This window comes from Sorex fumeus, unplaced genomic scaffold, assembly GCF_029834395.1.
Source record: "Sorex fumeus unplaced genomic scaffold, SorFum_2.1 ptg000122l, whole genome shotgun sequence".
Lineage (NCBI taxonomy): Eukaryota > Metazoa > Chordata > Mammalia > Eulipotyphla > Soricidae > Sorex > Sorex fumeus.
This window is the reverse complement of record NW_026606179.1, coordinates 12,928,041-12,955,795: the sequence shown is the minus strand read 5'-3', so window position 1 is coordinate 12,955,795 and position 27,755 is coordinate 12,928,041. Positions and strand designations below refer to the sequence as shown.

At 50.6% G+C, this 27,755-nt stretch overlaps 1 protein-coding gene across 1 annotated transcript; it reads left to right on the top strand.

The window, feature by feature from the left end:
• The first annotated feature begins 13,396 nt into the window (after window positions 1-13,396).
• On the top strand, window positions 13,397-23,002 carry C5AR1 (complement C5a receptor 1). The gene is made up of 2 exons (XM_056136821.1): window positions 13,397-13,455; window positions 20,234-23,002. The coding sequence occupies exons 1-2, from the start codon at window positions 13,453-13,455 to the stop codon at window positions 21,287-21,289; spliced, it is 1,059 nt and encodes a 352-aa protein (XP_055992796.1). The 5' UTR covers window positions 13,397-13,452; the 3' UTR covers window positions 21,290-23,002.
• The last annotated feature ends 4,753 nt before the right edge of the window (window positions 23,003-27,755 follow it).

The window sequence follows — 27,755 nt, the reverse complement described above, 5'->3', positions numbered from 1 at the left end:
TGGCAAATGAGACAGCATCCCTGATTCTTAATCATCGATGGAGGTCAGAGCTCCGGATTCTTTCTCTCATTTGAGTGAAACGTGATATTCCAAGCATAGCTCTTTCAATTCCTCTTTGGGAGACCCGAATAGCGTTCTCATCCTGTTTTCGTAGGGCCCAGGTCTCTGAGGCGTATGTTAATGCAGGAAGAACAGTGGAATCAAAGAGATGTGCCCAGAGCCGGAGGTTCTTCGTCCTCTTAGCTATTTCTTCGACGCTCTAGAAGGCGTTCCAAGCCGCTCTCGTCCTTCTGTGCAGCTCGGGTGCCAGGTCATTTGTCATGTTGACTTCTCGACCTAGGTACACATAACTGTTGCGTTCGGAGATGGTCATTTTGTTGAGAGTGAATGGGGCGTCAGGAACGAGGCTTTTTCTCATGAACATTGTCTTCATAAGATTCAGCTGTAGTCCTACCTTTCCACACTCACGGTCGAAGTCTGTCAGCATTTGTGCTGCTTGGCTAATGTTTGGTGTTATTAAAACAATGTGATCAGCAAAGCGGAGGTGGTGTAGTTGCTGACCATCTATCTTCACTCCTATTCCTTCCCATTCCAGTCGTTGCATGATGTTCTTGAGGGTGGCACTGAAGAGTTTTGGTGAAATGGTATCACCCTGCCGAACCCCTCTCTTGACATCAATGATAGTTTCTTTGTAGAATGGTGAAATCCTGGTAGTGAATCCATAATACAGTTCACGGAGGATCCTGATGTATTGAGTTTGAATGCCCTGATTGGCTAGGGCTTCAATGACCGCTTCCATCTCAACAGAATCAAAGGCCTTCTTTAAATCAATGAACGTTAGACAGATTGGCATCTTGAACTCCCGAGAAACCTCAATGAGCTTGGTTATCGTGTGAATATGGTTGATGGTGCTGAATCCTTTGCGGAACCCGGCTTGCTCGCATGGTTGTCCTTCATCTAGTGTTCTGCCAATCCTATTCAGGATGACTCGAGTGAACAACTTGTAGATGACAGATAATAGGCAGATTGGGCGATAGTTGCCAATGTCATGGATGTCTCCCTTTTTGTACAGTAGTACAGTCCTGCTGGTTTTCCATTGGGACGGAACCTTGCATTCAGACAGGTAGCGTGTGAAGAACCGAGCCAGGGTATTGATGAGTACTGACAGCAGGTTCTTCAAGAGTTCAGGTCTGACCTTGTCTGGGCCAGGTGCTGTTCATTTCTTTACTGATGAAATGGCGTGTCGGATTTTGGAAGGGAGAACATTGGGGACGACATATCCATCCTGTGGAATTTGGTATGTCGGCAGGTGGACATGGCTATCGAAGAGATTTGAGTAGAAGTCATGGATAATCTTCTCCATTGCCCTTCTGGAAGATGTGATAGATCCATCAGGACATCGGAGGGCAGTCATCTTGGTCTTGTAGTTGGCGAAGGACAGGCGGGCGTTACAAATACTTTTCCTGGCTTCTGCCGCATCTACCAGCACTTCTGCTCTTCTCTCTTTGAGGTCTTCCTTGATTGCATCTCTGTACTGCTTTGCAAGCTCGGACATTCACTTGTGGTTGCCTGAGGCATGTGCCAAACCACGTTGGTGAATAAGGTCAAGAGTTTTCGAAGATAGGCGTTTTTTTGTGGCTATCTCTCTCTTGGCATTCCTCGCACAATCATGGAGGTGCTGAACCAGTCGATCGTATTCCTCGTCAATGTTGTCAACAATGGCATCTTCCCATGTTGCCTCAATAGTGCCAAAGAGCTCCCAGTTGGTGGTTATTCTGGGAGTTCTCTTCTTCTTAAACTTTGCAGCCCTTTCTCCCCGCTCTGTGAAGTAGAATTTTGCACGAGGGAGACGGTGGTCCGATCCCGTTTGGAATTTTGGGACAACAGCGACATCGGTCAGGCAAAACCATAGATTGAATATGATGTGGTCTACTTCGTTGTGAAATTGTCCACCAGGAGACTCCCATGTCCAACGATTAGATTCGGCCTTCTGGAATCTTGAGTTACCATGGATGGTCTTGGTCGACATGATGAACTCAGACAGTCTTTCACCCTGTTCATTCCATTCTAGGCCATGGGTCCCGATGTGAAGTTCTTCAGCTGATCTTCTCGGTCCTATATTGGCATTAAAATCACCCACAATGATCTTGTAAAAGGTGTGGTCTTCTTTATAGAACTTCTCCAGCTCCATGTAGAACTTCTCAATTTCTCCTTCATCATAACTGGATGTTGGTGCGTAGACAACGAAGATAGAAACTGCCGGCAGTGAGCCACATCTATTCAAATGTAAACGTCTGATTCGGGTTGTTAGGCATTCGAATGAATCAATGCTCATGGCCAAGTTCGTGTTGACAAGGACACCGACACCTCCGACACCTCTTTTATCGCATGTTCCGAGGAACAGTTCTTCTCCAGTGTCAAAAACTGCGTGATGAGATTGGTGCCTTCTTGTCTCAGTTAGACCAATGATGTCGTACTTGATCTTTCGCGCTTGTACCATCAGGTCCTCGATGGATGCATCTGATGCTAGCATATGTGCATTGAAAGTACAGACGATCATTTTTGTTTTCCTTTGTTGTGGCAGCCTAGTTCGGCCTTGAGATTTTATCGGCCTCTCCTTTCTCATCCTTCTCAATGCTGCCATATTGGTGACACCTTCAGGGTCAGGGGAATGAGACCCGTTGTAATTACTGGTTTTGGCATATCGAATACACAACAGATAGCTTGCGAGGCTCTGCTGTGTGAGCAGAATACTCTCGGTAGCTTGCCAGGCTTTCCGAGAGGGATAGAGGCTTTTGGGGCGGCCTCTAATCGCCCATGTAGGTGTTACCATGGTTCAAACCATATTTGAACCCCATCAAATATGGTTGGGACCCTGCTCTTGGAGAGCCCGGCAAGCTACCCAGAGTATCTTGCTCGCACGGCAGAGCCTGGCAAGCTACTCGTGACGTATTCCATATGCCAAACACAGTAACAAGTCTCATGATGGAGACGTTACTGGGCCCGCTCGAGCAAATCGATGAACAACGGGAGGACCGTGACCGATCAAATATGGTACGGCAATTCTGGAAGATGGGTATTTAGTGTCTTATAATATGTCGCGTGGCTTCAGTCATGCGTGAGTCTCGGCCGGAGCATCCGGAAAGCGTCCTGGAGCGTGGCGGCGACTGGGTAGTGGAGGTAGGGGAGGTAGGGGAGGTCTGCCGGTGAGGTATTTATCTGGTACCAGTAGGGGTAGGGTGGGTCTTCTGTGCGCAATCCAATCCCTGGGTCTCTGGTGGTTGGTGGAAGCAGACAGGGCAGGGTAGGGTGGGGCTCCTGATTTTAATCCTTCATCACCTGTGGTTGGTGGGAGCAAGCAGAGAATCTCTGTGCCTGGGTCCGTTGAGCCTGGAGTCCAAGGTCTCAGAGTTCCGCTTATCTTGTTCTGTGGGGCTTCAGTCGTGCATGAGTCTCGGCCAGAGCATCCGGAAAGCGTCCTGGAGCATGGCAGCGGCTGGGTAGTGGAGGTAGTGGAGGATTATACAGCTAAAATTAACTTTTTAACAGGATGCTGGCTTTGGGGTCCAGAGGCATTTCTGTGGTGTGTTACTCTCTTCCTCTTCTGGGTTTATTTGTCAGTCTCTGGTTAGTGGCTATTAATGAGCTTACATGCTCCAGAGGCGGTTCGTGGGTGTGACTGCCTGGCTGCTGGAAGCAAAGGCGATGGAGGAGGTTACCCATTCCAGAAACCGAGCCAACCTGAAGATTTCAGTCACAAGTGCCACATACCTGGGTTTTCCAGCAGATACGCTAATGGATGAGGCTCATCTGAGCCTGTGGAGATCGGCCGTGAGCATGGCAGCAGTTGAGTTCTGAAAGTTTTCAGCTGCCCGGGCTTGTTGGTGCGGGTGGTGGGATTCACATCCCCTGCCGCCCCCCTGCGGCCCCGTTCCGGTTTGCCCCTGTGTAAACAGTCTGGCGTGGGGTTCGGAGGCATCTCTGTGGCATATTCCTTATTTTTAAAGTGTGGTTGGCATAGGATATTTCTTATAGAATTGGTTTTTCACCCCAAATTGTGTCCCTGTCTCCTGCTTTGCACTGAGAACAGGAACAGCAAATGTTGGACTGGAGCAGTGACACAGTGGGTAAGGAGTTTTCCTTGCACACAGCCAGCCTGAATTGGATCCCTGGCACCCCATATGACCATACCACCAGGAGTGTCCCCTAAGTACAGATTGAGGAGTAAGCCAAGAGAAAAGACAGATGTGCCTCCGCAAAAGAAAAAAAGAATCATTTAGGGTCTGGGAATGGGCTCAAGTGACAGAGCACCTTTCTGGCACTTCAACTCTGAGAAGAGTCCCTAAGTACCTCTGGGTGTCTCCCCCCAAGTAAAACTATCCTCAGAAGCTTCAAGTCAGGGGGCTAGACTGATAGCACAGTGGGGAGGGCGTTTGCCTTGCACACGACCAACCCAGGTTCGACTCCCAGCATTCCATATGGTCCCCCTAGCACCACCAGGAGTGATTCATGTGTGCAGAGCCAGGAGTCACCCCTGAGCATCACTGGGTATGACCCAAAAAGGAAAAAAAAAGAAGCTTTAAGTCACCTATTTTCTGAGAGATGAGGGGAGAAGGCCCACACCCAGAAGTGTTCAGGGGCGTATCCTAGCACTGTGCTCAGGAGTGATCCCTGGCAGTGCTCAGGGAATCAGATGAACTGGGACTTGAACCTGAGTCAGAAGGAGGCAAAGTAAGTTTGTATCTTTTTTTTTTCCCTTTTTTTCTTGATTTCTTTCTTTCTCTTTTTGGCTTTTTGGTCACACCCAGCAATGCTCATGGTTTACTCCTGGCTCTGCACTCTGGAGTTACTCCTGGTGGTGCTCAGGGGAATATATGGGTTGCTGGGGATTGATCCTGGGTCGGCCATGTGCAACACAAATACCCTCCCTGCTGTACTATTGCTCTGGTCCCAGTGAATAAAATTGTAAAATATTGTAGAAGTAGAGAAACTTGGGGCCAGAATGATAGTACAGCAGGGACGGGACTTGCCTTGCACATGGCAAACCTGGGATTAATCCCCAGCCCCCTGAATGGTCCCCAGAGTGTGGCAGGAGTGATTCCTGAGTGCAAAGCCAGGAGTGAGCCCTGAGCACCTCTGGGTGTGACCCCAAAACCAAAAAAAAAGTTGAGTAAACAATTTTTTTTCTTTTTGGGTCACATCCAGCAATACTCAGGGGTTACTCCTGGCTCTGCACTCAGAAATTACTCCTGGCCATGCCTGGGGGACCATATGGGATGCTGGGGATTGAACCCAGGTCGGCCGCGTGCAAGGCAAACACCCTACCTGCTGTGCTGTCACTCCGGCCCCCTAGTTAACAAATTCTTTAAATAGTGAAATTCACCAATGTTTCCATAAAGCTAGAAAATATAGTCACCCCACCCCGACGAGACCCTGAGATGCTGCCGAATGGCCCTCCCAGCTACTTATTAAGCTCCTTATTGGCCATGAATCCAGAGACACACAAATGAGTCTCGGAACTGAGTGGATCTTGGTAGAAATTTCTCCAAACCAGTAGCACTGTAGCACTGTCCTCCCGTTGTTCTTCGATTTGATCAAGCGGGCCTAGTAACGTCTCCATTGTGAGACTTCTTGTTTCTGTGTTTGGCATATCGAATACGTCATGGGTAGCTTGCCAGGCTTTGCCGTGCAGGCGAGATAGTCTTGGTAGCTTGCCGGGCTCTCCGAGAGGGGCAGAGGAATCAAACCTGGTCGGCTGGGCCAGCCGTGTGCAAGGCAAACACCCTACCACTGTGCTATTGCTCCAGCCCTACCTCGACCTCTCCAAACCTAATTCCGAGATCGCACAGCCAAAAACATCGTATGCTATTCATAACCAGCAGTAGAAAACAAATTGTCTAATATTGCCTTTTTTGGCAGATCTGAATGTTGGAGGACAATTCCAAATAATAATGTTGGGACTGGTGTTGAAATATTGAATGTAATCTAAGTAGAGAGAGAGAGTAACAAATTACTTGCCACATAGGCAGGGGTAGGGGTGGGAGGGGAGATATGTTGGGGTTGTTGGTGGTGGGAAATGTGCACTGGTGAAGGAATGGGTATTTGATCATTGTATGACTGAGGCTCAAACACAGAAGCTTTGTAACTCTTCTCACGGTGATTCAATAAACAAATTAAAAAAAAAAAGAAAATATCTGGTTCTCTTCAAGGCAACTCTAGATGGAAAGTGATAAAGAAGGGACAGGCTCTTGTGACTTGCTAATGATCTGAACCCGAGCAGAGGCCCTTTATCTGTAACTGACTGCTCTGAAGACACTTTCATACAGGGATGAACACATACCACCCCGAGAAGTGGAAAAGTGGAAGAACCTAGGACCAAAAGGCCAGGGGTGCTCAGGAGACTGGGGCCCTGGGTTGCATCCCTGCCCTGCCTGGTCCCCCAACCTGCACCAGAGGTAGCCCCCCAGCCCAAACAAAGAAACAAGGATCGGAGCAATAACACAGTGGGAGAGCATTTAGTTGAATGCGGCCGATCCAGGTTCCATCCCTGGCATCCCAGAGGATCCCCTGAGTGCTGCGAGGAATGACTTCTGAGTACAGAGCCAGGAGGAAGCCCTGAGCACTGCCAGGTATAGCCAAAAGAAAACAAAACAAAACAAAAAAAGTAAACAACTCTCAGTGAGATCAGAGGGGGCTTTCGGGAGTGGTCTGGGGAAAGCCCAAGAAAGATCCCCAGCTTAGTTGCCATCTGAGGCTGAAGACTGAGATAATCATCTGTGCCCAGAGGCCCTGGAAGCCACACCACTGCCCCATCCGCCCCCACTTCCTAGACTGGCCGGAGTACTCTACCTTATCAGCTTGCCCAGCAAGGCATATCTCGATGCTTTTCCCATCAAAATTTCTAGAAATGATCCCAGTACTCCCTTCCTTCCTGGGATAGGTGAAAATTATTTTATGATTTTTTTATATGATAGACTCAGAACATTTAATAGTTGATTCAAAGATGTATTTCTTGCTAAGCCCTAAGCACAGTGGTGCTCAGGGCTTACTGCTGTTTATTTGTTTGGTTTTGACTTTTCTGGCCAAACCCGGGGCAATGCTCAGGAGCTACTCCTGGCTCTGCACTCAGCGATCACTCCTGCTGGTGCTGGTGCTGGAGGGACCCTATGGGCTTCTGGGATCGAACCTGGGTAAACCCCAGGCAAGTGCCAAGCGCCCTCCCTGCTGTGCTATCATTTTGGCCCCCATACACACACACACACACACACACACACACACACACACACACATATATATATATATTTTTTTTTTTTGGCTTTCTGGGTAACACCTGTCAATGCTCAGGGCTTTCTCCTCTTCTGCACTCTGGAATCAATCCTGGCCTTGGTGGGGGATCATATGGGATCAAACTTGAGTCAGCTGGGTGCAAGGCAACTGCTATCCTGCGTACTATTGCTCCGACCCCTTGGGTTGTTTATTATGGTTATTAGGTTTCCTTGTTTAGGTTTTGGGGCTACTTCTGATGCAGGTTGGGGTTCAGGTGGGGCCTGGGTGCCACTCAGGGCACCAGTCTCCTGAGCACGTCTGGCCTGTCAGTCCTAGGTTTTTTTCACCTTTCGTGGTATGCATGCCTCTCCATGTATGGAAGTGTTTTCAGTGCAGTCAGCTGCAGATAAGGGGCCTCTGTCCCCATTCAGACCATTAGCTGGTCACAAGAGCCTGTCACTTCCTTATAATTTTCCCTCTGACTGGCCTTGAAGAGAATCAGTTTTTTTTTTTCTAATTTTCTGGAAAGGTTGGTGAATTTCCCCATTTAAAAATTTTGTTAATTAATTAAAATTTGGGGGGCACATTCAAAGGTGTTCAGGGCCCACTCCTGGCTCTGCATTCAGGAATCACTCCTGCCACACTCTGGGGACCGTTCAGGATGCTGGGGATTAATCTCAGGTTTGCCACGTGCAAAGCAAATGCCGTCCCTGCTGTACTATCAGTCTGGCCCCAATGTTCCCTAGTTCTTCAGTATTTTACAATTTTATTTATTGGTGCCAGAGTGATGGTATGGGGGAGGGAGTTTGCCTTTTATGTGGCTGACTTGAGTTCAATTCTTTTTTTTTCTTTTTGGGTCACACCCGATGATGTAAGGCGGTGACATAAAGGTGGCCGAGCCCCACAGCTGAAAACCTCTGGAACCAGCCACGGCCATGCTGGGACCACTTTCCACACATCCGGACAGGTCTCATGCATGAAAGAACTGGCAGAGGAACCCAGGCATGCGTGTCCCGGGGCTGAGGTCTCCAAGCCTACTTGGATTGGGACTGGGTCTTTTCCACCTAGACGCTCCATCTTCCAGTAGGTAGATGTCACACCCACCAGCTGCTGCCAGCGCCAGGTTGGTCCCATCAATGGCCAAGACACAGAGACTATAAAACCCAGCTCCTGGAAGTGCGCGGCCGCATTTGCAGCTGCGTGACATCTTATTATCTTATTTTCCTTTGGAGAACCTGGCAAGCTACCAAAAGTATCCTGCCCGCATGGCAGAGTCTGGCAAACTTCCCGTGTCATATTCAGTATGCCAAATACCAGTAACAATGATGGGTCTCATTCTCCTAATCCTGAAAGAGCATTGAAATGGCTCTTTTAAAATCTCAGGGCTAGGAAGAAGGAGATGTTACTGGTGCCTGCTTGAGGAAATCAACGAACAACAGGATGATTGTGATTGTGACCCGATGATGTGCAGGGGTTACTCAGGAATTACTCCTGGTGGTGCTCAGGGGACCATATGGGATGCTGGGAATCAAACCCGGGTCAGCCGTTGGCAAGGCAAATGCCCTATCTGCTGTACTATCGCTCCAGCCCCTCAGGTTCAATTCTTGTCATCTCATATGATCCCCTGAGCACTGCCAGGAATAATTCCTCAGAGCAGAGCCAGAAGTAAACCATGAGCATTGCCTGGTGTGACCCAAAAAGCCAAAAAAAGAAAAAAATTATTCATCATTATTATTTTGCCATGCCGGGTAGTGCTCAGGGTTTTCTCCTGGCTTAGTCTCAGGGGACTATATGGAGTACTGGGGACCAAGGCCAGGCCTCCCAGCATGCAAATCTGAACCCCAGCTTGCTGGGCTCTTTCTGGCCCCATCTTGTACCTATTAGTAGCATTTGTTTCACTTTCTTTTATTTAATTTATTTATTTATTTATTTATTTATTTTTTGCTTTTTGGGTCACACCCGGCAATGCTCAGGGGTTACTCCTGACTCATGCACTCAGGAATTACTCCTGGCAGTGCTCGGGGGACCATATGTGATGCTGGGAATCAAACCCGGGTCGGTCATGTTGGCTGCATGCAAGGCAAACGCCCTACCTGCTGTGCTATTGCTCCAGCCCCTCTTTCTTTCTTTTTTAAAGTAAAACACCATGATTTACAAAGTTGTTCACTTTACAGTTGTTTCAGGCATTTGGTGTTTCAACACCACCAGTGTGACCTTCCCTCCACCAATGTTCCCAGTTTGCCACCCAAGCCCAACCTGCCCGCTTAGGCACATCACACATTTACTTTATGTTGCTTGTTTCAATTGTTTGGTTTTCTTTTCCTTCTCTCTTCCCCCATCCATCCTCCTTATTCTGTAGTTATCATTTCAGTATGAAGTCCTGTTTTCTTTTGGGTTTGGTTTAGTTTGGGGGCCACACCCAGCGATGCTCAGGGGTTGCTCTTGGCTCTGCACTCAGGGTTCACTACTGGCAGTGCTCGGGAGGCCCTGTGGGATGCCAGGAATGGAATCCGAGTCACATTGTCTCTCCAGCCCCTGCAGTCTCTTTCCGGAAGAGCTGATCAAGAGACTAAGGTACTGACCTCAGCACCACATGGCCCCCGGATGCCAGGTGCAGCTTCAAACAGAGTTGGGAGCAGCCTCCAGACAATGCTAAGTGGCCTCACCCTTTCACCCAAAGAAAAGAAGCATTGTGTCTTAGAATTTGCTTAACGTTCCTCGTTCCTCTTTTTTCCAATGTGGAACTGATGGAATAAACAGATTTCAGACTAACAATGTATATATTCACAATTTTTTTTTTCTTTTTGTGTAATACCCAGCGATGCTCAGGGGTTTCTCCTGGCTCTGCACTCAGGAATTAGTCCTGGAAGTGCTTGGGGGAGCCTATGGGATGCCGGGGATTGAACCCAGGTCGGCCACATGCAAGGCAAACACCCTCCCCGCTGTACTATTGCTCCAGCCCCTATCACACAAGTTTTACTTATTTATTCTGGGGGCTTCCCAGGGTGCTAAGGAAACTTTGGGGCTTTTCCCAGCCATTATCAGCCAACTCGGAAGTTGGTTCAGTGGAGAGATCCAAGTGTGCTACTGCTCACACCCTACAGTGCTCAGGGACTGCTCCTGCTCTGTGCTTAGGAATGACCCCTTGGGGAACTGTATGCAGTGCCAGGGATCAAACCAGGATCTCCCACATGCACAGCCAGTCTTTTCATCCCGTTTACTCTCTCCAGCCCTTCCTCCTGGGTGTTGGCTTAGAGGTGCATTGTATTTCACCTGAAAAACATCCATGAAGGTCAGGATTGAGGGGCTGGAGCAACAGGACACTGGGGAGGGCGTTTGCCTTGCACGTGGCTGATCTGGGTTTGATCCCCGGCATCCCATGGGGTCCCCCAAACACTGCCAGGAGTAATTCCTGAGTGCAGAGCCAGAAGTAACCCCTGAGCATCACTGAATATGACCCAAAAAGGTCCCCCCCCAAAAAAAAGCCAGAGTGAGCATCCCCAAAAGTGCTAGTAGGTGTTTCAGAAGGGTGGCTTAAGGTGGGTTTGGGGGAGTTTCAATGTTTTTTTCTTTTGCTCGATTTGCTCAAGTGGGCCCAGTAACGTCTCCATTGGAGACTTTGTTGTTACTGTGTTTGGCATATCGAATACTCTCGGTAGCTTGCTGGGCTCTCCGAGAGGGGCAGAGGAATCGAACTCGGGTCGGCCATGTTGGCCGCTTGTAAGGCGAACGCCTTACCACTGTGCTATCGCTCCAGCCCAGTTTTTTCTTTTAGGTTGTGGAAATGCTTTCCTCTGCATGGGGATTCCCTTTGCAACAAAGCAAATGCTCCATCTTTCCCACCTACAGTCACCCTAAACTAAACCTCATGTTAGCAGGGGTGGGGGGTTGGGGGGAACAAGGCCTAGCTCTGGCTGCATGGTGATGTCCATGCGCCAGTGACTGGCTGTGGGTGTCAGCGGCCACATACTCCCTCGCACTCCAGCCTCACAAACCGCCAAGGGTCTGGGCAGATAAAGAGCCTGACATAGAGATTAGCCGGGATTAAGCTCAGGATGTCAATCAGAGCCAGTTTACATATGATGGAGGGTGGAGGGGAAGAACAAGAGATGGGAGAGGGGGTCCCAAGGGGGTCCCAAGGTGCCAGAAATGGCCAGACTCAGTGTTCACCAGGAGGCATCCCTGCTGGTCCCCTGATTCCCACCTCTGCCTGGGAGGGAAACATCGGGGTGTCTGGATGCTCAGTGGGTGATGGACATGGCCAGTGCTGTGGGAAGGAAGGGCACATAGGGTCCATCCTCACCCCAGTCTCTGGCAGATGCTACGAAGAGGCAGGAGGGTGGCCCCATGTAGTCATCAGTGCTCCCCATCTTTTCTTTTGGGGTCCCCCCAGCGATGCTCAGGCATTACTCCTGGCCCTACACTCAGGAATTATGCCTCGAAGTGTTTGAGGGACTCTATGGGATGTCAGGGATCGAACCCGGGTGTTGCGTGAATATTCTTTCCATCAGGGGCACAGAGATAGAACTGCGAGAATTTTAATGGCTGGAGGGCTGCTAGCTTGCTCTGGCAGACCAGCATTGAGGAAACATCCCATGACCTCTTTTATTCACTATCCTACATCTCGATCACAATCACGATCATCCTGTTGTTCGTCAATTGCCTCGAGCAAGCACCAGTAATGTCTCCTTCTTCCTAGCCCTGAGATTTTAAAAGAGCCATATTCAATGCTCTTTCAGGGCTAGGAGAATGAGACCTATCATTGTCACTGGTATTTGGCATATTGAGTACAACGTGGAAAGTTTGCCAGACTCTGCCGTGCAGGCAGGATACTTTCGGTAGCCTGCTGGGTTCTCCAAAGTAATAAGGAGACAATAAGATGTCCTTTCCAATGTTACTATCCTATGTACATGCATCTAATGCACTCACTGTCACTGTCACTGTCACCATTCTCCCATTGTTCATCGATTTGCTCGAGCGGGCCCAGTAACGTCTCCACTGTGACAATTGTTACTGTGTTTGGCACATCGAATATATCACGGGTAGCTTGCCAGGCTTTGCTGTGTGGGCGAGATACTCTCGGTAGCTTGCCAGGCTCTCCGAGAGGGTCAGAGGAATCGAACTCGGGTCGGCCATGTTGGCTGCTTGCAAGGCAAATGTCCTACCCGCTGTGCTATCGCTCCAGCCCATCTAATGCACTCAGCACAAAGAAAGCATTAACAGGGAATAGGGGTTACAGGAGGGACATCAAGACATCGAGGCTACATTGTTCTGTCACGTCTGCTAGCCCAGTGGTTGGTCGCAGCCTCCAGAGAGGAATCCAAGGCCAAGCAATCTGGCACCATGAGCTACAGGCCCTTGCACCTGGAGCGATAAGGGGATGTGAGAGAATGTCTGCATTCCAAAGCTGAGCTGGGTTAGGGATCTGTGAGAAAGGGAAGATTGCTTCTTTGTGATACTAAGAGCTAAAAGGCAGCCAAGGGAAGAGACGTTAACCCTGTCCAGACCAGTCTGGACACACGAGTCATGGCTCGCCCAGTGTCATGGGGCCTGTGTTCCTGCCCGCTTGCGGGTCCATCTCCACAGGCTCATCCTAACAGTTTTGGTTGGGCACCAACACCTGGGTGGGCTGCGTGCAAGGCAAACACCCTCCCCCCTGTCCTATCGCTTTGGCACCCATCACCTCCCCCTTTAATTCCAGTGGAAGTTGAAAGCCCCCCATGTGTGCTGGACCACCTGTGTGTACTCACTGGGCCTCTCTGGGCCTCAAAGATATGCTGGTCCAAGGCTAGGCTCTTGCCAGACCCCAGGGCCTCAAAGGAGAGTTGGACCCCTGAACTTTTCTGCTGTGGCTGCCCAAGAGGGGAAGGAGAGAGAGGAGAGAGAAAACAGGTTTAAATGAGAAAATCAAGACCAACCCAGGGGAGGGGACAGGCCCACAGGATTTCCAGCCTCCTCCAGGGAGGTGGTGCAGAGGGTGTGCAGGGTGTACCCACAGAAGGAACCCTGGAGGGCCCCGGGCACTGTGGGCACAGACCAATTAGAATGGCCGAAAGGAAAGCCTGGTCATTTCCTGTCAGCCAACTGCTCCCTCCTGTGGAGCTTTAAAAACCGCAGCCCGCAGGCAAAGGGACCTTCAGACTTGGCGGAGACTGAGAGGAGACCCAGAGACCAGGGAGGCCGAGGATGGTGAGTCTAGAGGGGAGTGCATGAGGCAGCCCTCTCATTCCTGGGCCCTTTTTCCTTCCCCACTCCCCCCTCCCCAGACCCTCCTTTCCCTTCTATCCGCCTTCCACCTGGCTTCAGTTGTATCCACTCTCCAGCCCTGTTGCCCTGACTGATCTCAGATTTTTGTGGGGAGTCTTGACATCTTCTCAGCAAACCCGGCCATTGGGTCTGCTGAGATGAGACTGAAATGAGTCTTCGGAAAAGCCCAAAGGCTGGGCGAGCGATAGGGCTGCGGTGAGGATGCTTGCCTTACATGTGGCTGACCCGGGTTCGATCCCCAGCATCCCATAGGGTCCCCCCAGCACTGCCAGGAGTAATTCCTGAGTGCAGAGGCAGGAGTTAATCCTGAGCTTTGCTAAAATGGGAGAAAAAAGGAGAGAGAAAAGTTTCTTAGCTGTGGTGTGGTGCTGGGACCCCTTGTCCGGAGAGTGGAACCTGCTTCACCTGTGAAAGGAAATGGGACTGGAGCGGGGGTAGGAAGGGGGTCCCGTTTCTGCCTCTCCCTGCTGTGAGACTCTGCGGGATGTGTGTGGTCACAGCTGACTTTGATTTCACTGTTTCCCTAAGGCAGCCCCAGTCACCAGAACTTCTGACCTCCGGTCTCTGCCCGCAGAGGCGGTTGTGGGCTCCAGATAGTGTTGATGGATCCTTCTAGAAACAGGGTCCCAAGGAACCAAAGAATGAGAAGTCTGACCTGGGGGTCAAGTTTGAGGTTCCTGCTCCATTTCTGCCTCCTGTGTAATGCCCGGGGACTCTGTTCTCGCGGGGCCCCTCCCTGCCCCTCTTTTTCTGTCCCCTCTTTATCTGTAAGATATGGTCCAACCCCACAGAATCAGAGCAGGACAGGGCCCCATGGGGTCGGGGGGAGTTTGCAGTTGGTGCTCACTGCACTTGCCCTGCCCACTCTTGATTTCTCCCTTCCCCAGACAAAGCGTGTTTGCATTTTACCCTAGATCTTGCTCTTTGTTTTTGTTTTGTTTTGGGTTTGGGGCCACACCCCGCGGTACTCAGGGGTTACTCCTGGCTCTGCGCTCAGAAATCATTCCTGGCTGTGCTTGGGGGACCATCTGGGATGCCGGGGATCTATCTTGACTTGGCTGTGTACAAGACAAATGCCCTACCTGTTATACTATTGCTCCAGCCCCCTTTTCTCCTTTTTTTTTCCCCTCCCTTTTCTCATGAATAACATGATCTGATGAACGAGCCCCTATTGGTCACTTTTTCTGGTTGATTGGTTTGGTTTGGGGGGCTATACTGGCCAATGCTCAGGGCTTATTCCTGGCTCTCTGCTCAGGGGTCACTCTTAGCAGTTCTCAGGGGCCCATCTGAGACTCAGGGCTTTGAACCAGGGTTAGCTGCACAAGGCAAGCGCCTTCCCCTGGACCATCTCTCTGGCCCTCCGAGTGATTTCTGTCTGTGCGCTATGGATGGATGAGGATCAGTGCTATGTATTTCCCTTTCTTTTATTTTTATTACAACTCCCCGTTTTTGGGTGATAATTGGTGGTGTTCAGGGATCAGTCCTAATAGTGCTCAGGCAACTCTGTGGGGTCATGGGGATCAAACCTGGCCTCCAATAATCAAAGTCTGCATTGCAGTCCCTGAACTCTCTCCTGGGCATCCCAATATGTGGTTTTTCAAATCCAAACTTCAGGGTTGGGAAGTGACTCGAGTGCTAGAACATATTTTGTATGTGAGGCCCTGGATTTGATCTCTGGAACCTCATCCCCTTCCTGTCCTGGACTTGGACCTCACTAAAATGGAAACCAAGTCACTCAAATTGCAGAAACCCCAATTCCAATCAATAGCCCTTGTTTCACCCACTTTGAACCATGTCTGGGCTTCCAGGAACGTTATAGCTGAGTCCAGGCAGGGCCACTGTCATTTCATTATTTTATTCTCTTTGTTTATTTTTGTTTTGGGGCCACACCTGGCTGTTGTCAGAGCTGACTCCTGGCTCTGTTCTCAGGGGTCACCCCTGGCAGTGCCTGGAGCACTGGGGACTGAACCGAGGCCAGCTAGGTACGAGGCAAACACCTTCCCTGCTGCACAATCTCTCTATCCCTTTATCATTATTATTTTGTTATTATTATTTTTGGGGGAGGTGCCACCCAGCTGTGCTCAAGGCTCACTTCTGGCTCTGTATTTTGAAGATCAGACCCAGGTCTTACCTGCATAAGGCAAGAGCCCTCTTACCCGCTGTACTATTCTGTATTATCATTTTTGTTCTGTTTTGTTTTGGGGCCACCATCAGTAGTACTAGGAGGGGGTGGCTTGTTCCAAGGAGTTGAAGCGGGGTGCCAGGACCAAAGCAGGCCATCCTGCATACTAATCATGGCTCGCCCCTTTGAAGCATCTCTCCAACCCTTTGCAAAGGACCCAACCTCTGTGTTGCCTTAGTTTTCTCATCTGTGAAACGAACACTTCCTCAAATGCTTAGGAGGCTGAAAGCAGAGAATCCAGGGAAAGGTGCAGAGCAGAGAGAAGCCACATGTGAGTGACTGTTCTCATACCCCAGTTCTCACACCCCTGCCACCCTGGTCCCCTGCGCTCCTTCGTTGTCACCCCGGGCAGCCTTTGGGTCTGGTTCCTGGGCAGTTCCTCTCCCAATCTCTCCTTTCTCTCAGCCACAGAGAATGTGTGCATTTGGAAGAAAGAGGAATTAGTTACCCTCCAGCTGCTGTGACATAAATACTATTATTAACCTTCCAGCCCCATTTGCTTATACACTAAAAGAATCGCTTAGTGGTACCCAGTCTTTGCTGCCCAGATCGTTGCCGTGAGCTTTGTACTTTTTCTTTTTGTTTGTTTGTTCGGTTTTAGTTTTGTTTTTTTTGGGCCACACCAGGTGCTGCCCAGGCTTACTCCTGGCTTTGCACTCAGAAATCGCTCCTGGTGGAACCAGGGTTGCCTGCGTGAAAGGCAAACACCCTTCCTGTTGTACTATCGCTCATTCCCAGCTTTGGACTTTTTTGGTGATGCCAATAATCTCGTGCATGCAAGGCACGCTTCTGCCATGGATTGAAAGGGCAGGACCCGGGACACAGTGCAGAGGTTAGACACGTGACAGCCTGGGTGCCTACCCCAGCACCGCATGCATCCCCAAGTATTGCCAGGTGCAGCCCTGGATGCCCCCAGCACCACTGCAGTGGCCTGGGATGCCCTGGCCTGGTACCAGCATCTCGTCCATGGGCCTTTGTCCCAAACCTACTTCCTGCTTGACCAAGAATTGCAGATGGGGCCCCACATCATCTGAGCACCGCTTGGGACCTCCCTCTGCCCCAAATTAAAAGAATCACTTGATCACATCCCATTACTCATAGATTTGCTCAAGCGGGCGCCAGTAACGTCTCCATTCATCCCTGTCGCCTGCTAGTGTAGCCCAGTGGCGTCTGCTCGCTCCAGGAACAAAAGAGCCTCAAACTGTTCATTCAGGGTCTTTTTTTTTTTTCTTTTTGGGTCATACCTGGCGATGCTCAGGGGTTACTCCTGGGTCTGCACTCAGGAATTACTCCTGGTGGTGCTCAGGGAATCAAACCCAGGTCAGCTGTGTGCAAAGCAAATGCCCTACCCGCTGTGCTATCACTCCAGCCCTTGTTCAGGGTCTTGACGAAGAAGTCTGACCATCTCATAGGTGGGCGGCCACGTGATCTTTTGACATCCCGTGGGATCCAGTCGGTAACGGCTCTAGTCCAGTGGTTGTCTCCAAATCACATTACGTGTCCAGTCCATCTGATTTTCGATGACTTGGCAAACAAGACAGCATCCCTGCTTCTTGATCGTCGATGGAGGTCGGAACTCTGGATTCCTCCTCTCACTTGAGTGAAGCGTGATACTCCAAGCATAGCTCTTCCGATTCCTCTTTGGGAGACCCAAATAGTGTTCTCATCCTGTTTTCGTAGGGCCCAGGTCTCTGAGGCATATGTTAATGCAGGAAGAACAGTGAAGTCGAAGAGATGTGCCTGGAGCCAGAGGTTTTTGTCCTCTTCGCTATTTCTTTGACGCTCTTGAATCCGTTCCACACCACTCTCTTCCTCCTGCGCAACTCAGGTGCCAGGTTGTTTGTCATGTTGAAAAGAATAGAATGTAAGAAGTTCAAATGAGCCAAGTGCTAGCGCAGCAGAGAGGGGTTTGCTTTATACATGGCTGACCTGGGTTCAATCCCTGGCATCCCATACGGTCCTTCTGAATCTAGAAGTAGTGATCCCTGAATGCAAAGCCAGGAGTAAGCCTGAGCACAGCTGGGTGTGGCTTTACCCCCATCCCCCCAGAAAAGTTCCTTAATTTGGGGACCTGAGCAATAATAGCATAGCAGGGAGGGCATTTGTCGTGCACATGGTCAACCCAGGTTCTATCCCCAGTATCCAACAGGATAGTGCAGGGGTTCATTCCAGAATACTAGGATTGTAGAACTACAAATCCTTTTTTATTGTGATGGTTGCAGGGTGGGGTGGAGGCAGGGGTTGGTGTCCTCCCAGGGGATTGAAGAGATGAGATTGATGGGGTTGGAGAGACAGGAATGGAACCCCAGGTCTCAGACATACAAGGCGAGGTGGCCTTGCCACTGAACCACATGGTCTTTGTGTGTAAGCAGGTCACTTGGTCTGTGTGTGTAAACAGGGGTCTGTGTGCACAGGCACACAGGCACAGTTAATGCAGGGGCGGGGGGGTTTCCACCTTCACAGGTGTCATCCTTCCCGTCCTTGCCTTTTGTATTTCACTCACTACAATGTAGCACTGTCCTCCCGTTGTTCATTGATTTGCTCGACCGGGCACCAGTAATGTCTCCTTGTATTTCACTAGACCTCAAAACTCTTTTTTAAAAAACATTTTTTATTAAGGTACTGTAACTTACAAAGTTATCAATTAGCACTAAAATTTACAATCATTCATGATCAAATTCCATGAGTACAATTTTCCAACATCAATCCCATCACCAATGTCAGAGACCTCCTCCTGCCTGGACTTTGGGGCCATGGGGGTTCCAGGGACCAAACCTGGGTTGGCTGCATGTAAGGCCAGTGCCGTAACCACTGTACTAGCACTCTGGCTCTGACTTCAAAACTCTTTCCACATCAGTACACTACAACTTCCTTCTTCCTTTTCATGGTTGCATAATGTTCCCCATCAATAAGCCCCACAGTGAATTTAGCCAGTCCCATCTGGCTGCATCTGTGGTCCTTTCTATCATCAAAGCTATGCCAGATCTAGAAACCACAGTGTTGAATTCTGTGTTCTGTTCTGCTGGGTGATGTCAGTCAAGGGACAGGGCTCAGTGAGCTCATGGCAGGAAGGGCTCCAGGTCAGCTGATTAGGGAAGTAAAAGAATGCTGAGTTTTAGCAAAGGGAAGCTGAGGCATTTCCCTTTTGCCCAGTTCTGAATCACCCTGTCAAGGACAGGAACAGAACAGACAAGGATGCCAAAGATACAGGCAGAATCTTCAAGTCTGGGGTCTCCTGCTGTGCCTGGCATTAACCATTGAGTAACTGGAGCAGGGGAAGGTCCCAGAGAAAGTGGAGGGTGGGGTGCTGGGGACGGGGAGTGGGGAACAGGTAGGGGTGGTGTTGACCAAAGGAAACATTTCAATCACTTTAACTTTCTGGTTTGAAATTTCTCCTGCTTAGGGGCCAGAACGATAGTCCAGTGGGGAGGGCGTTTACCTTGCATGCGGCCAACCTGGGCTCTATCCCTGGCACCCCATATGATTCCCTGAGCCCTCTGGAGATGACCCCAGAGGCAGGAGTGACCTCTGGGCATCACCAGATGTGGGGCAAAACAAAACAACAAAAATTGCTTTAATAAAAGAAATTTCTTGGGGCTAGAGCGATAGCACAGCGAGGAGGGCATTTGCCTTGCACATGGCTGACTTGTGTTCAATCCCTGACACCCCATAGGGTCCCGCTGAGCCTAGCAGGAGTGATCCCTGACTGAAAAGCTAGGAGTAGGTCTTGAGCTGGATGTGGAACACCCCCAAAATTCCTTCCCATGAGGGTTGGTTTATGGGCCTATTTCCTGTCACAGAGAAGAATCGGCTCAGGAAGTGCTGGTGGCAGTGCTCAGGGGACCATATTGGGTGCTGGGGATTGAACCCAGGTCTGCCATGTGCAAGGCAAACGCCTTACCCACTTTACTGTTGTCCAACCCCCACCCTTTGTTCCTGAACCCCGACTCTGTCTCTTCCGTTCATTCCTCCCACAGAAAGTCTTAGATTTTCTTTTTATGATATTTGCTCCACACCCAGCGGTGCTCAGGGTTTACTCCTGGATCTGCACTCAGGGATCACTCCTGGCAGGCTGGAAGGACTCTCTGAGGTGTCTGAGGATCAACCTGGTCAGTCATGTACAAGGCCAGCACCCTTCCCACTGTACTATCTCTCCAGCACTTGGATCTGGGGTGTTCAATAACTTTTTTGTTGTTGTTGTTTTGTTTTTTGGGTCACACCCAGTGACGCACAGGAATTACTCCTGGTGGAGCTCGGGGGACCATATGGTAAGCTGGGAATTGAACCTGAGTCGCCCACATGCAAGGCAAATGTCCTACCCACTGTGCTATTGCTCCAGTTCCGTGTTCAATAATTTTGAGTGGCATGATGCCCCTGCTGCCTCTGCCCTTCAGCATTCTCATTTCTTGGGAGAACCCCGGAGTTTCCATGGGCCACAGTGCCCTGAAGTTCTGGGCCTGTCCAGACCCCAACTTTGACCTGCAGCCTCATTCTCTGTATCTTTCTGATCACCCCCAGAACCTCACACACAACAACTCGCTGATGCCAGACTACTCACACTACGACAACTTAGACTTGGATGAGCCGGTGGATGGCCCGCGCCCCCTGCCCAGGCTGAAGGTTCCTGAAGTGCTGGCTCTGGTGGTCTTCACTGTGGTTTTCCTGGTGGGCATCCCAGGCAACGCGCTGGTGCTGTGGGTGACCAGCTCAGAGGCCAGGCGCGCCATCAACGCCATCTGGTTCCTCAATCTGGCGGTGGCTGACCTTCTCTCCTGCCTGGCGCTACCCATCCTGGTCACGTCCACCGCCATGCATGGCCACTGGCCCTTCAGTGACCTGCTCTGCCGTGTCCTGCCCTCTCTCATCCTCTTCAACCTCTACGCCAGCATCCTGCTCCTGGCGACCATCAGCGCGGACCGCTTCCTCATTGTCTTCTACCCCATCTGGTGCCAGAATTACCGAGTGGCCTGGCTGGCGTGGATGGCCTGTGCCGTGGCCTGGGGGCTGGCACTGGGACTCTCTGTCCCCTCCTTCATGTTCCGCTCCTTGTACAAGGACTCCTTCTCCGACAAGGCCTCCTGCGGGGTGGACTATGGCAAAGGGCGTGACACGGTGGCATATTACGTGACCCTCATGCGGCTGGTCTTGGGCTTCCTGGGGCCACTGGCCACGCTGAGCATCTGTTATTCCTTCCTTCTGTACCGGACCTGGAGCCGCCCGGCTACGCGCTCCACCAAGACCCTCAAAGTGGTGGTGGCCGTGGTCGCCAGCTTTTTTATTCTCTGGCTACCTTACCAGGTGTCGGGCATGATTCTGGTCTTGTACCCCAAGGATTCAACCCCCTACAATGCCGCCAAGGCTGTAGATGGCCTATGTGTGGCCGTGGCTTATATCAACTGTTGCATCAACCCCATCATCTATGTGGTGGCTGCCCGGGGCCTCCACACGCGGGTCTTGAAGTCCCTGCCCTCCCGGCTCCACCAGCTGCTGACAGATGAGTCTGGGGGCAGGGAAAGCAAGACCCACTCGCTCTCCACAATGGATACCCTGGCCCAGAAGAGCCAGGCAGTGTGAGTCCCCCGCTCCCCAGCCCCCAGAGTTCACCTCTCCTCATGCTCAGCTTCTGCCTGGGACAGTTTGGCCACTGACTTCTTCTTTTTCTTCTTCCTTTTTTTTTTGTTTTGTTTTGTTTCTTGTTTGGGGGCCACGCCCAGAGATGCTCAGGGGTTACCCCTGGCTCTGTACTCAGGGATTACCCCTGGTGGTGCTCAGGGGACCCTATAGGATGCCGGGGATTGAGTCCAGGTCAGCTGCATGCAAGGCCAATGCCCTTGCTGCTGAATGATTGCTTCAGCCCCTGGCTTCTTTTTGTTCAAAATAGTTTGGTTCAGGAAGATGAGGAGGTGCATATCTCAGATCCTCCAGCACGAGACAGCTTCTTTCTTTTTCATTTTTGTTTTTCTTTGGGGGGGGGGAACCTAGTGGTACTCAGGGGCAACTCCCGGTGCAGTGCTCAAGAAGAGTTGGGAGGGAGGGGAATTGGACCTGTGTTCCATCCTTTAGGAAATTAGGCTGAAGGGGGCATGCTGAATCCTACAGGGAAAGGGGTATGGGGCACTTAAACTTTCTGCATTAAAAACTTTCTTCATTAAATATATATGTATATATGTATATATAGCACTGTCCTCCCATTGTTCATCAATTTGCTCAAGCAGGCCCAGAAACATCTCCATTGTGAGACTTGTTGTAACTGTGTTTGGCATATCAAATATGTCACGGTAGCTTGCCAGGCTTTGCTGTGTGGGCGAGATACTCTCGGCAGCTTGCTGGGCTCTCCGAGAGGGTTGGAGGACTTGAACTCAGGTTGGCCTGGTCAGCTTTGTGCAAGGCAAATGCCCTACCCACTGTGCTATCACTCCAGCATATATATTTTGCCACACCTAGCAGTTCTCAGAGCTCTGTGCTCAGGAATCATTCCTGGTAGGACTCCAGGGCTATATGTCATGAGGGATTGAACCCAGGTTGGTTGCCTGCAAGGCAAATGCCCTACCCACTGTACTATCACTGTCCTCCCAATTTCTTTGAAAAAAAAATTTTTTTTTGGTTTTTGGGTCACACTCAGGGGTTACTCCTGGCTCTTCACTCAGGAATTACTCCTGGCAGTGCTCAGGGAACCATATGGGATGCTGGGAATCAAACCCTGGTCAGCTATGTGCAAGGCAAACGCCCTACCCGCTGTGCTATCACTCCAGCCCCTCTTTGAAGTTTATAAACAAACAAGTAAGAATATCTTTTATGGCATCCCTGTGCCCACCCCGAGTCCCCTTCATGACCACCTCTTTTTGTTGTGGCTGTTTTTGGGTTTTGGGGTCACACCCAGTAATACTCAGGACTTACTCCTGGTTCTATACTAAGGAATTACTCCTGGTGGTGCTTGAGGGACCATATGGTCCCGGGGATTAGACTCAAGTTGATTGCATGCAAAGCAAGTGTCCTCCCCGCTGGACTGTCCCTCTGGGTCCCTGTTGTGAAATGACATTGAGCTCTGGGCTCTGGATGTTGGTATCAGTGAGCAGAGAGATAGGGCAACCCTGCCTGTCACCATCAGACGGCCCATGGCACTCCCTCCCTCCCTGCACCCCCCTCCGCCTTCCCAGCCTGCTCCCTCACCCATTCATGCAATCTTGTTTTTTCTAGAATGTTCAGGGTGGGGGAGATTTGCAGGGTGCAGATGGAAAAGGAATGGGGGGAGGCGATGGGGAGCATGGTGGGTTCACCTTTTGACTTTGTAAAATTAAGGAAATCAATGCAGTGCACGTGTTGGGTCCTGGAAATAAAATCTCATCAAGATGGAAATGTGATCTCGACTTCCAAACATTTCTGCGCCATGCCAGGCCGTGTGTCTGTGTGGGCACATTTTAGCTGGGGTAGAGAGGCTGAGTTGGGGTGTGGGGCTCTGGAAGCCAGGTGAGAACCAGCAAAACTGGAACCATTTAGAAGCTGATGTAGTGGACATTCATTAGGAGCCACGTTCCAAAATGAAACCGGGGCTGGAGAGACAGCGCAGGGCTTAAGGCATTTGCACGAAGCCCCTCCAGATCTCATCCCTAGAAGCTGAGCCCCGCCAGGAGTGATCCCTGAGCACAGAGCGAGGAAACAGCCCTGAGCACTGCTGGATGTGGCCCCAAAAGCAAAACAAGCAAAGAAAAAGAAGGAAAGAGAGTCAAAAGATCTCAAGAGAAGCACGGATGTGACCCAGCGTGAGGGAGCGAGCGTGGAGCATGTGAGAGATCCTGCTCTCGTCCCCTCCACCGCATGACCCTCAGAGCAACTCTGGGTGTAGGTTGGGTAATCCCAAAGCACCACCAGGTATGGATGCTGCAAAAAAATTAAAGAGGGGTCAGGGGGGCAGCTCAAAGTTCTGGAGCAATAGTTTTTCATGTGCAAACCCCAGTAATTCCTGACACCTTAGGATTCCCCAATAATTCCCAGGAGGGCTCCCAGCTCTGAGCCACCAAACACTGCTGGCGTCACCCCCATCATTAATAAATGAAAGAGAAACATGAAATAAAAGCAATATATGTACTGGTGTAATGTGACACTGTTCTAGTGATATTTGCAACAGTAAGATTGATAGATTACTTATTTTAATGAACCACATGTATTTTATATATTTTTTTGATTAGTTTTGTTTTTGTGCCACACCTGGAGGTGCTCAGGGCTAACTCTGGGCTCTGTGCTCAGGAATTACTCCTGGCCGTTTGTGGGGGACCATATGGGATACTGGGGATAGAACCTGGGTCGACCCTGTACAAGACAAACTCCCTCTCCTGCTGTACTATGGCTCCAGCCAGTTTTTTTTTCTTTTTGGGTCACACCTGGCGATGCACAGGGGTTACTCCTGGCTCTGAACTCAGGAGCTACTCCTGGCAGTGCTCAAGGGATCATATGGCCATATGGGATGCTGGGAATAGAACCCGGGTTGGCCGTGTGCTAAGCAAACGCCCCACCCACTGTGCTATCTCTCCAGCCCCATCCAGCCAGTTTTTAATTAATTTTAGGAGTGATCGCACAGTGGGTAGGGCATTTGCCTTGCATGCAACCGACCCGGGTTCGATTCCTCCATCCCTCTCGGAGAGCCCGGCAAGCTACCGTGAGTATCCCGCCTGCACGGCAGAGCCTGGCAAGCTCCCTGTGTTGTATTCGATATGCCAAAAATAGTAACAACAAATCTCACAATGGAGATGTTACTGGTGCCCCCTCGAGCAAATCGATGAACGACGGGAGGACAGTGCTACAGTGCTACAGACCTTTTGTAAAAGACCATCTTGGGACTGGAGTGATAGTACAACAGGGAAGGTGTTTGCCTTGCACATGGCCGACCTGGGTTCCATCCTTAGTATCCCATAGGGTCCTCTGAGCCCTGCCAGGAGTGATCCCTGAATACAGAGACAGGAGGAACTCCTGAGCATCGATGGGTGTGACCAAAATAAACAATCAAAAAACCCATCTTTGGGTCAGAGAAACAGTAGAGGGGTGAAGGTTCATATCTTCTGTGGCTGACCCTGGCTCCACGAGGTCCCTGAGCTTTCCTGAGTGCAGCCCTGGGGGGCCCTGAGTGCTGGCAATCTTATTGGGCCTGAACAGCATCATTACATAGGCCCTTGTATTGAACTTCTAGCTTGGTTGGTCGAGATTCACTGGAGACGGTGCCCCCAAGCCCCTGAGCACCTCTTGGGAGCTTCTTCTGCGAGACCATCCTTGGCTCTAATCTACTTTCCTTCAGGGTGAAGCCTCCTCCAGGAAGTCCCCTTTGACTTTTCCCTCCACCCTCTGCTCTTGCCCATCCTCCTTTCCTGTGCTCAGCCAGCCAGTCTCTTGCCTTCCTGGCCTGGGAAGTGAGTTTGAAACTCTCTCCTGCTCCCTGAGGTAGGAGAAACATGGATTTCACCCCACAAAATTCTTGAGGTCTAGAAAACCTCTCAGAGGCTAGCAAGGGGGCCTGGGTGACTTCTCAGAGGTGACATCCACCTGGTGGTGTTCAAGCTGCCCTGCCCAGGAGGGAAGTGGGCGGTAGGGTCAGGCAATAGTCAAATTTGGGGAATCTGCCTGGTCACCATGTCCCAGAGAGGAAGTGGTGGGGAAGGGAAGTGGGTGACCACGGGGTGGCTGAGTTGGCTGTGTTCCTCCACGCCCAGTGTCCAGCACCCGCTCACTGCTCCTGACATGCAATCCTACACTCTGACCCTGAGAAGTGGGGAAACACTGTTTTAGTCCTTAGGCGGACCCCGCTGCTGGGCTCCGAACAAAGGTGAGGTTATCTCTTTTCTAGAATATCTGGTGGGAATTGGGACATCTGTAGGCAGCTGGCGGGTGAGGACAGAAGCAGAAATTCTTCAGCAAAGACCAACTCAAGGGGCTGGAGTGATAGCACAGCGGGTATGGCATTTGCCTTGTATGCGGCCGACCCGGGTTTGATTCCCGGCATCCCATATGGTCCCCAGAGCACCATCAGGAGTAATTCCTGAGTGCAGAGCCAGGAGTAAACCCTGTGCATCGCCGGGTATGACCCAAAAAGAAAAAAAAAAGAGACCAACTCAAGAACTTGCGCTCATTCGGAGGACATCCCCAGCTCACCAAAGGTGCAAAGCCAAACTGTGACCCGCCCAAGACTGGAGAGAGTGGCCAGCCAGAAGGACACTTGCATACGAGCAACCCTGCTTCGATCCCAGGCAGACCATGTGGTTCCCTGAGTGCCACCAGGAATGATCCCTGGGAGTAGACTTAGGAGTAGCCCTTAATTATCACCAGGTGTGGCCCAAAATACAAACACAAAACGAAACAAGACAAATCCAAAGACATCCCGAATGTGTTCCATGGTTAGGTCATGTCCCAAACTAGCTGTCCCCTGGCAGGTCCTGCTAGCTGGTATTAGTCTGCATGACATTTTGTGTATATGTGGGGGGGGGGGGGCGGCGGGGGGGGGGAATCACACCCAATGATGCTCAGGGGTTACTCCTGGCTTTGCATTCAGTTATCACTCCCAGGTTGGTGATCATATTGAATGCCAGGATGGAACCTGGGTCAGCTGCTTGCAAGGACAGCACCCTCTCTGCCGTACTATCTCTCCAGCCCAAGGACTAATTTCTGAATGCAGAGCCAAGAGTAGGCCCTAGCACTGCCAGTCTGTTCCTCTTTCCCTGTAAAAAAGATCAGAAAGTTTGAGACAGTTTAATCCATTCACCAAAGAGCAACATGCGCAGATCCTCAGCATTCTGTAGTTCTAGAACAATTTTATCACACACAGCCCCAGGAAAGTGGGGACCACAACTACTAACGACCTATTTTCTGTTCCTGTCCTCTATGCCCAGTTCCTAGAACTCCGGATCTACTGTTTGTCTCTACAACTCCACAAAATCCAACAAAAAAAAACTTCTAGATGGCTCGTTCTCTCTCCCTTTCTCCTCTCACATCTTTCTCTCATCTCTTTGAGCCACACTCAGCTATGCCAGGAGTAACTCCAGCAGGCTCGAGGGACCCTATGGGACACCAGGGATCCAACTCAGGTCAGCCGTGTGCAAGGTCGTTGCCTTCCCCGCTGTGCTGTCACTCTGGCCCCTCTAGACTGTTCTCATTCTATGTTTCATGTCCTTCACTCGGCAGATCCCAGGGGCGCTGTAAAGATGTCTCTAGCCCCACCTTGTCTCTGCATTTCAATTTTTTTAATTTTACTTAATTTTATTTGGTTCATTTTTATTTGGGGGTCACACCTGACAGTGCTCAGGGCTTACTCCTGGCCTTGAAATCAGGGATCATGCCTGGTGGGTTCAGAGGATCCTACGGGATACCTGAGACCAAACCTATTTGCTGTACTATCACTCTGGCCCACATCTTCTCATTTTATCCTCCCTCCCCACATTCTTCCTTTATTTCTACCTTTTTCTCTCTCTTTTCTGTCTTTCTCTCTCCCTCCCACCCTCTTTCCCTTCATTTTTTTCTTTCCCTCCTTCCTCTTTCTTTTCTCTTCCTTCCTTCTCTCTCTTTTTCTGGATTGGGCCCACACCCAGTGGCACTAGAGCTGCTTATGACTTGGTGCTCAGAGCTGACTTCCCGGCAGTGCTCAGAGGATTTTACAGTGCTAAGGATTGAACCTGGGACTCCAGCATGAAGACCCACACTCAGTCAGTTGAATCATTTTCTAGGCTCCCATTTTCCCAAGTTCAAGATGGAAAACTGAGGAGCTTTGAGTTCTGCTGGTGTTTGCCCACGGAGGGGCCCCCAGTGTAGAGGGGGTGGGAGGTGTGTTCATATGTAGGGGTGGGGGTTGCGTTTCAGGTAGCGATATTTGGCTAGGAGGGCCTCACATGGCCCTGGAGAGAGCCAGTCCTCGTCACAACCCCCACATACAGGCTGTACTTCAGGAAACTGGCGGCAAAGCCCGTGCATGACCCAGCCCCTGCCCCACAGGAATCAGGGGTGTGAGTCATGAGAGAGATGCAGGAGAAATGTTCCCTGGGGAACACACCAGGACTGCCGGGGT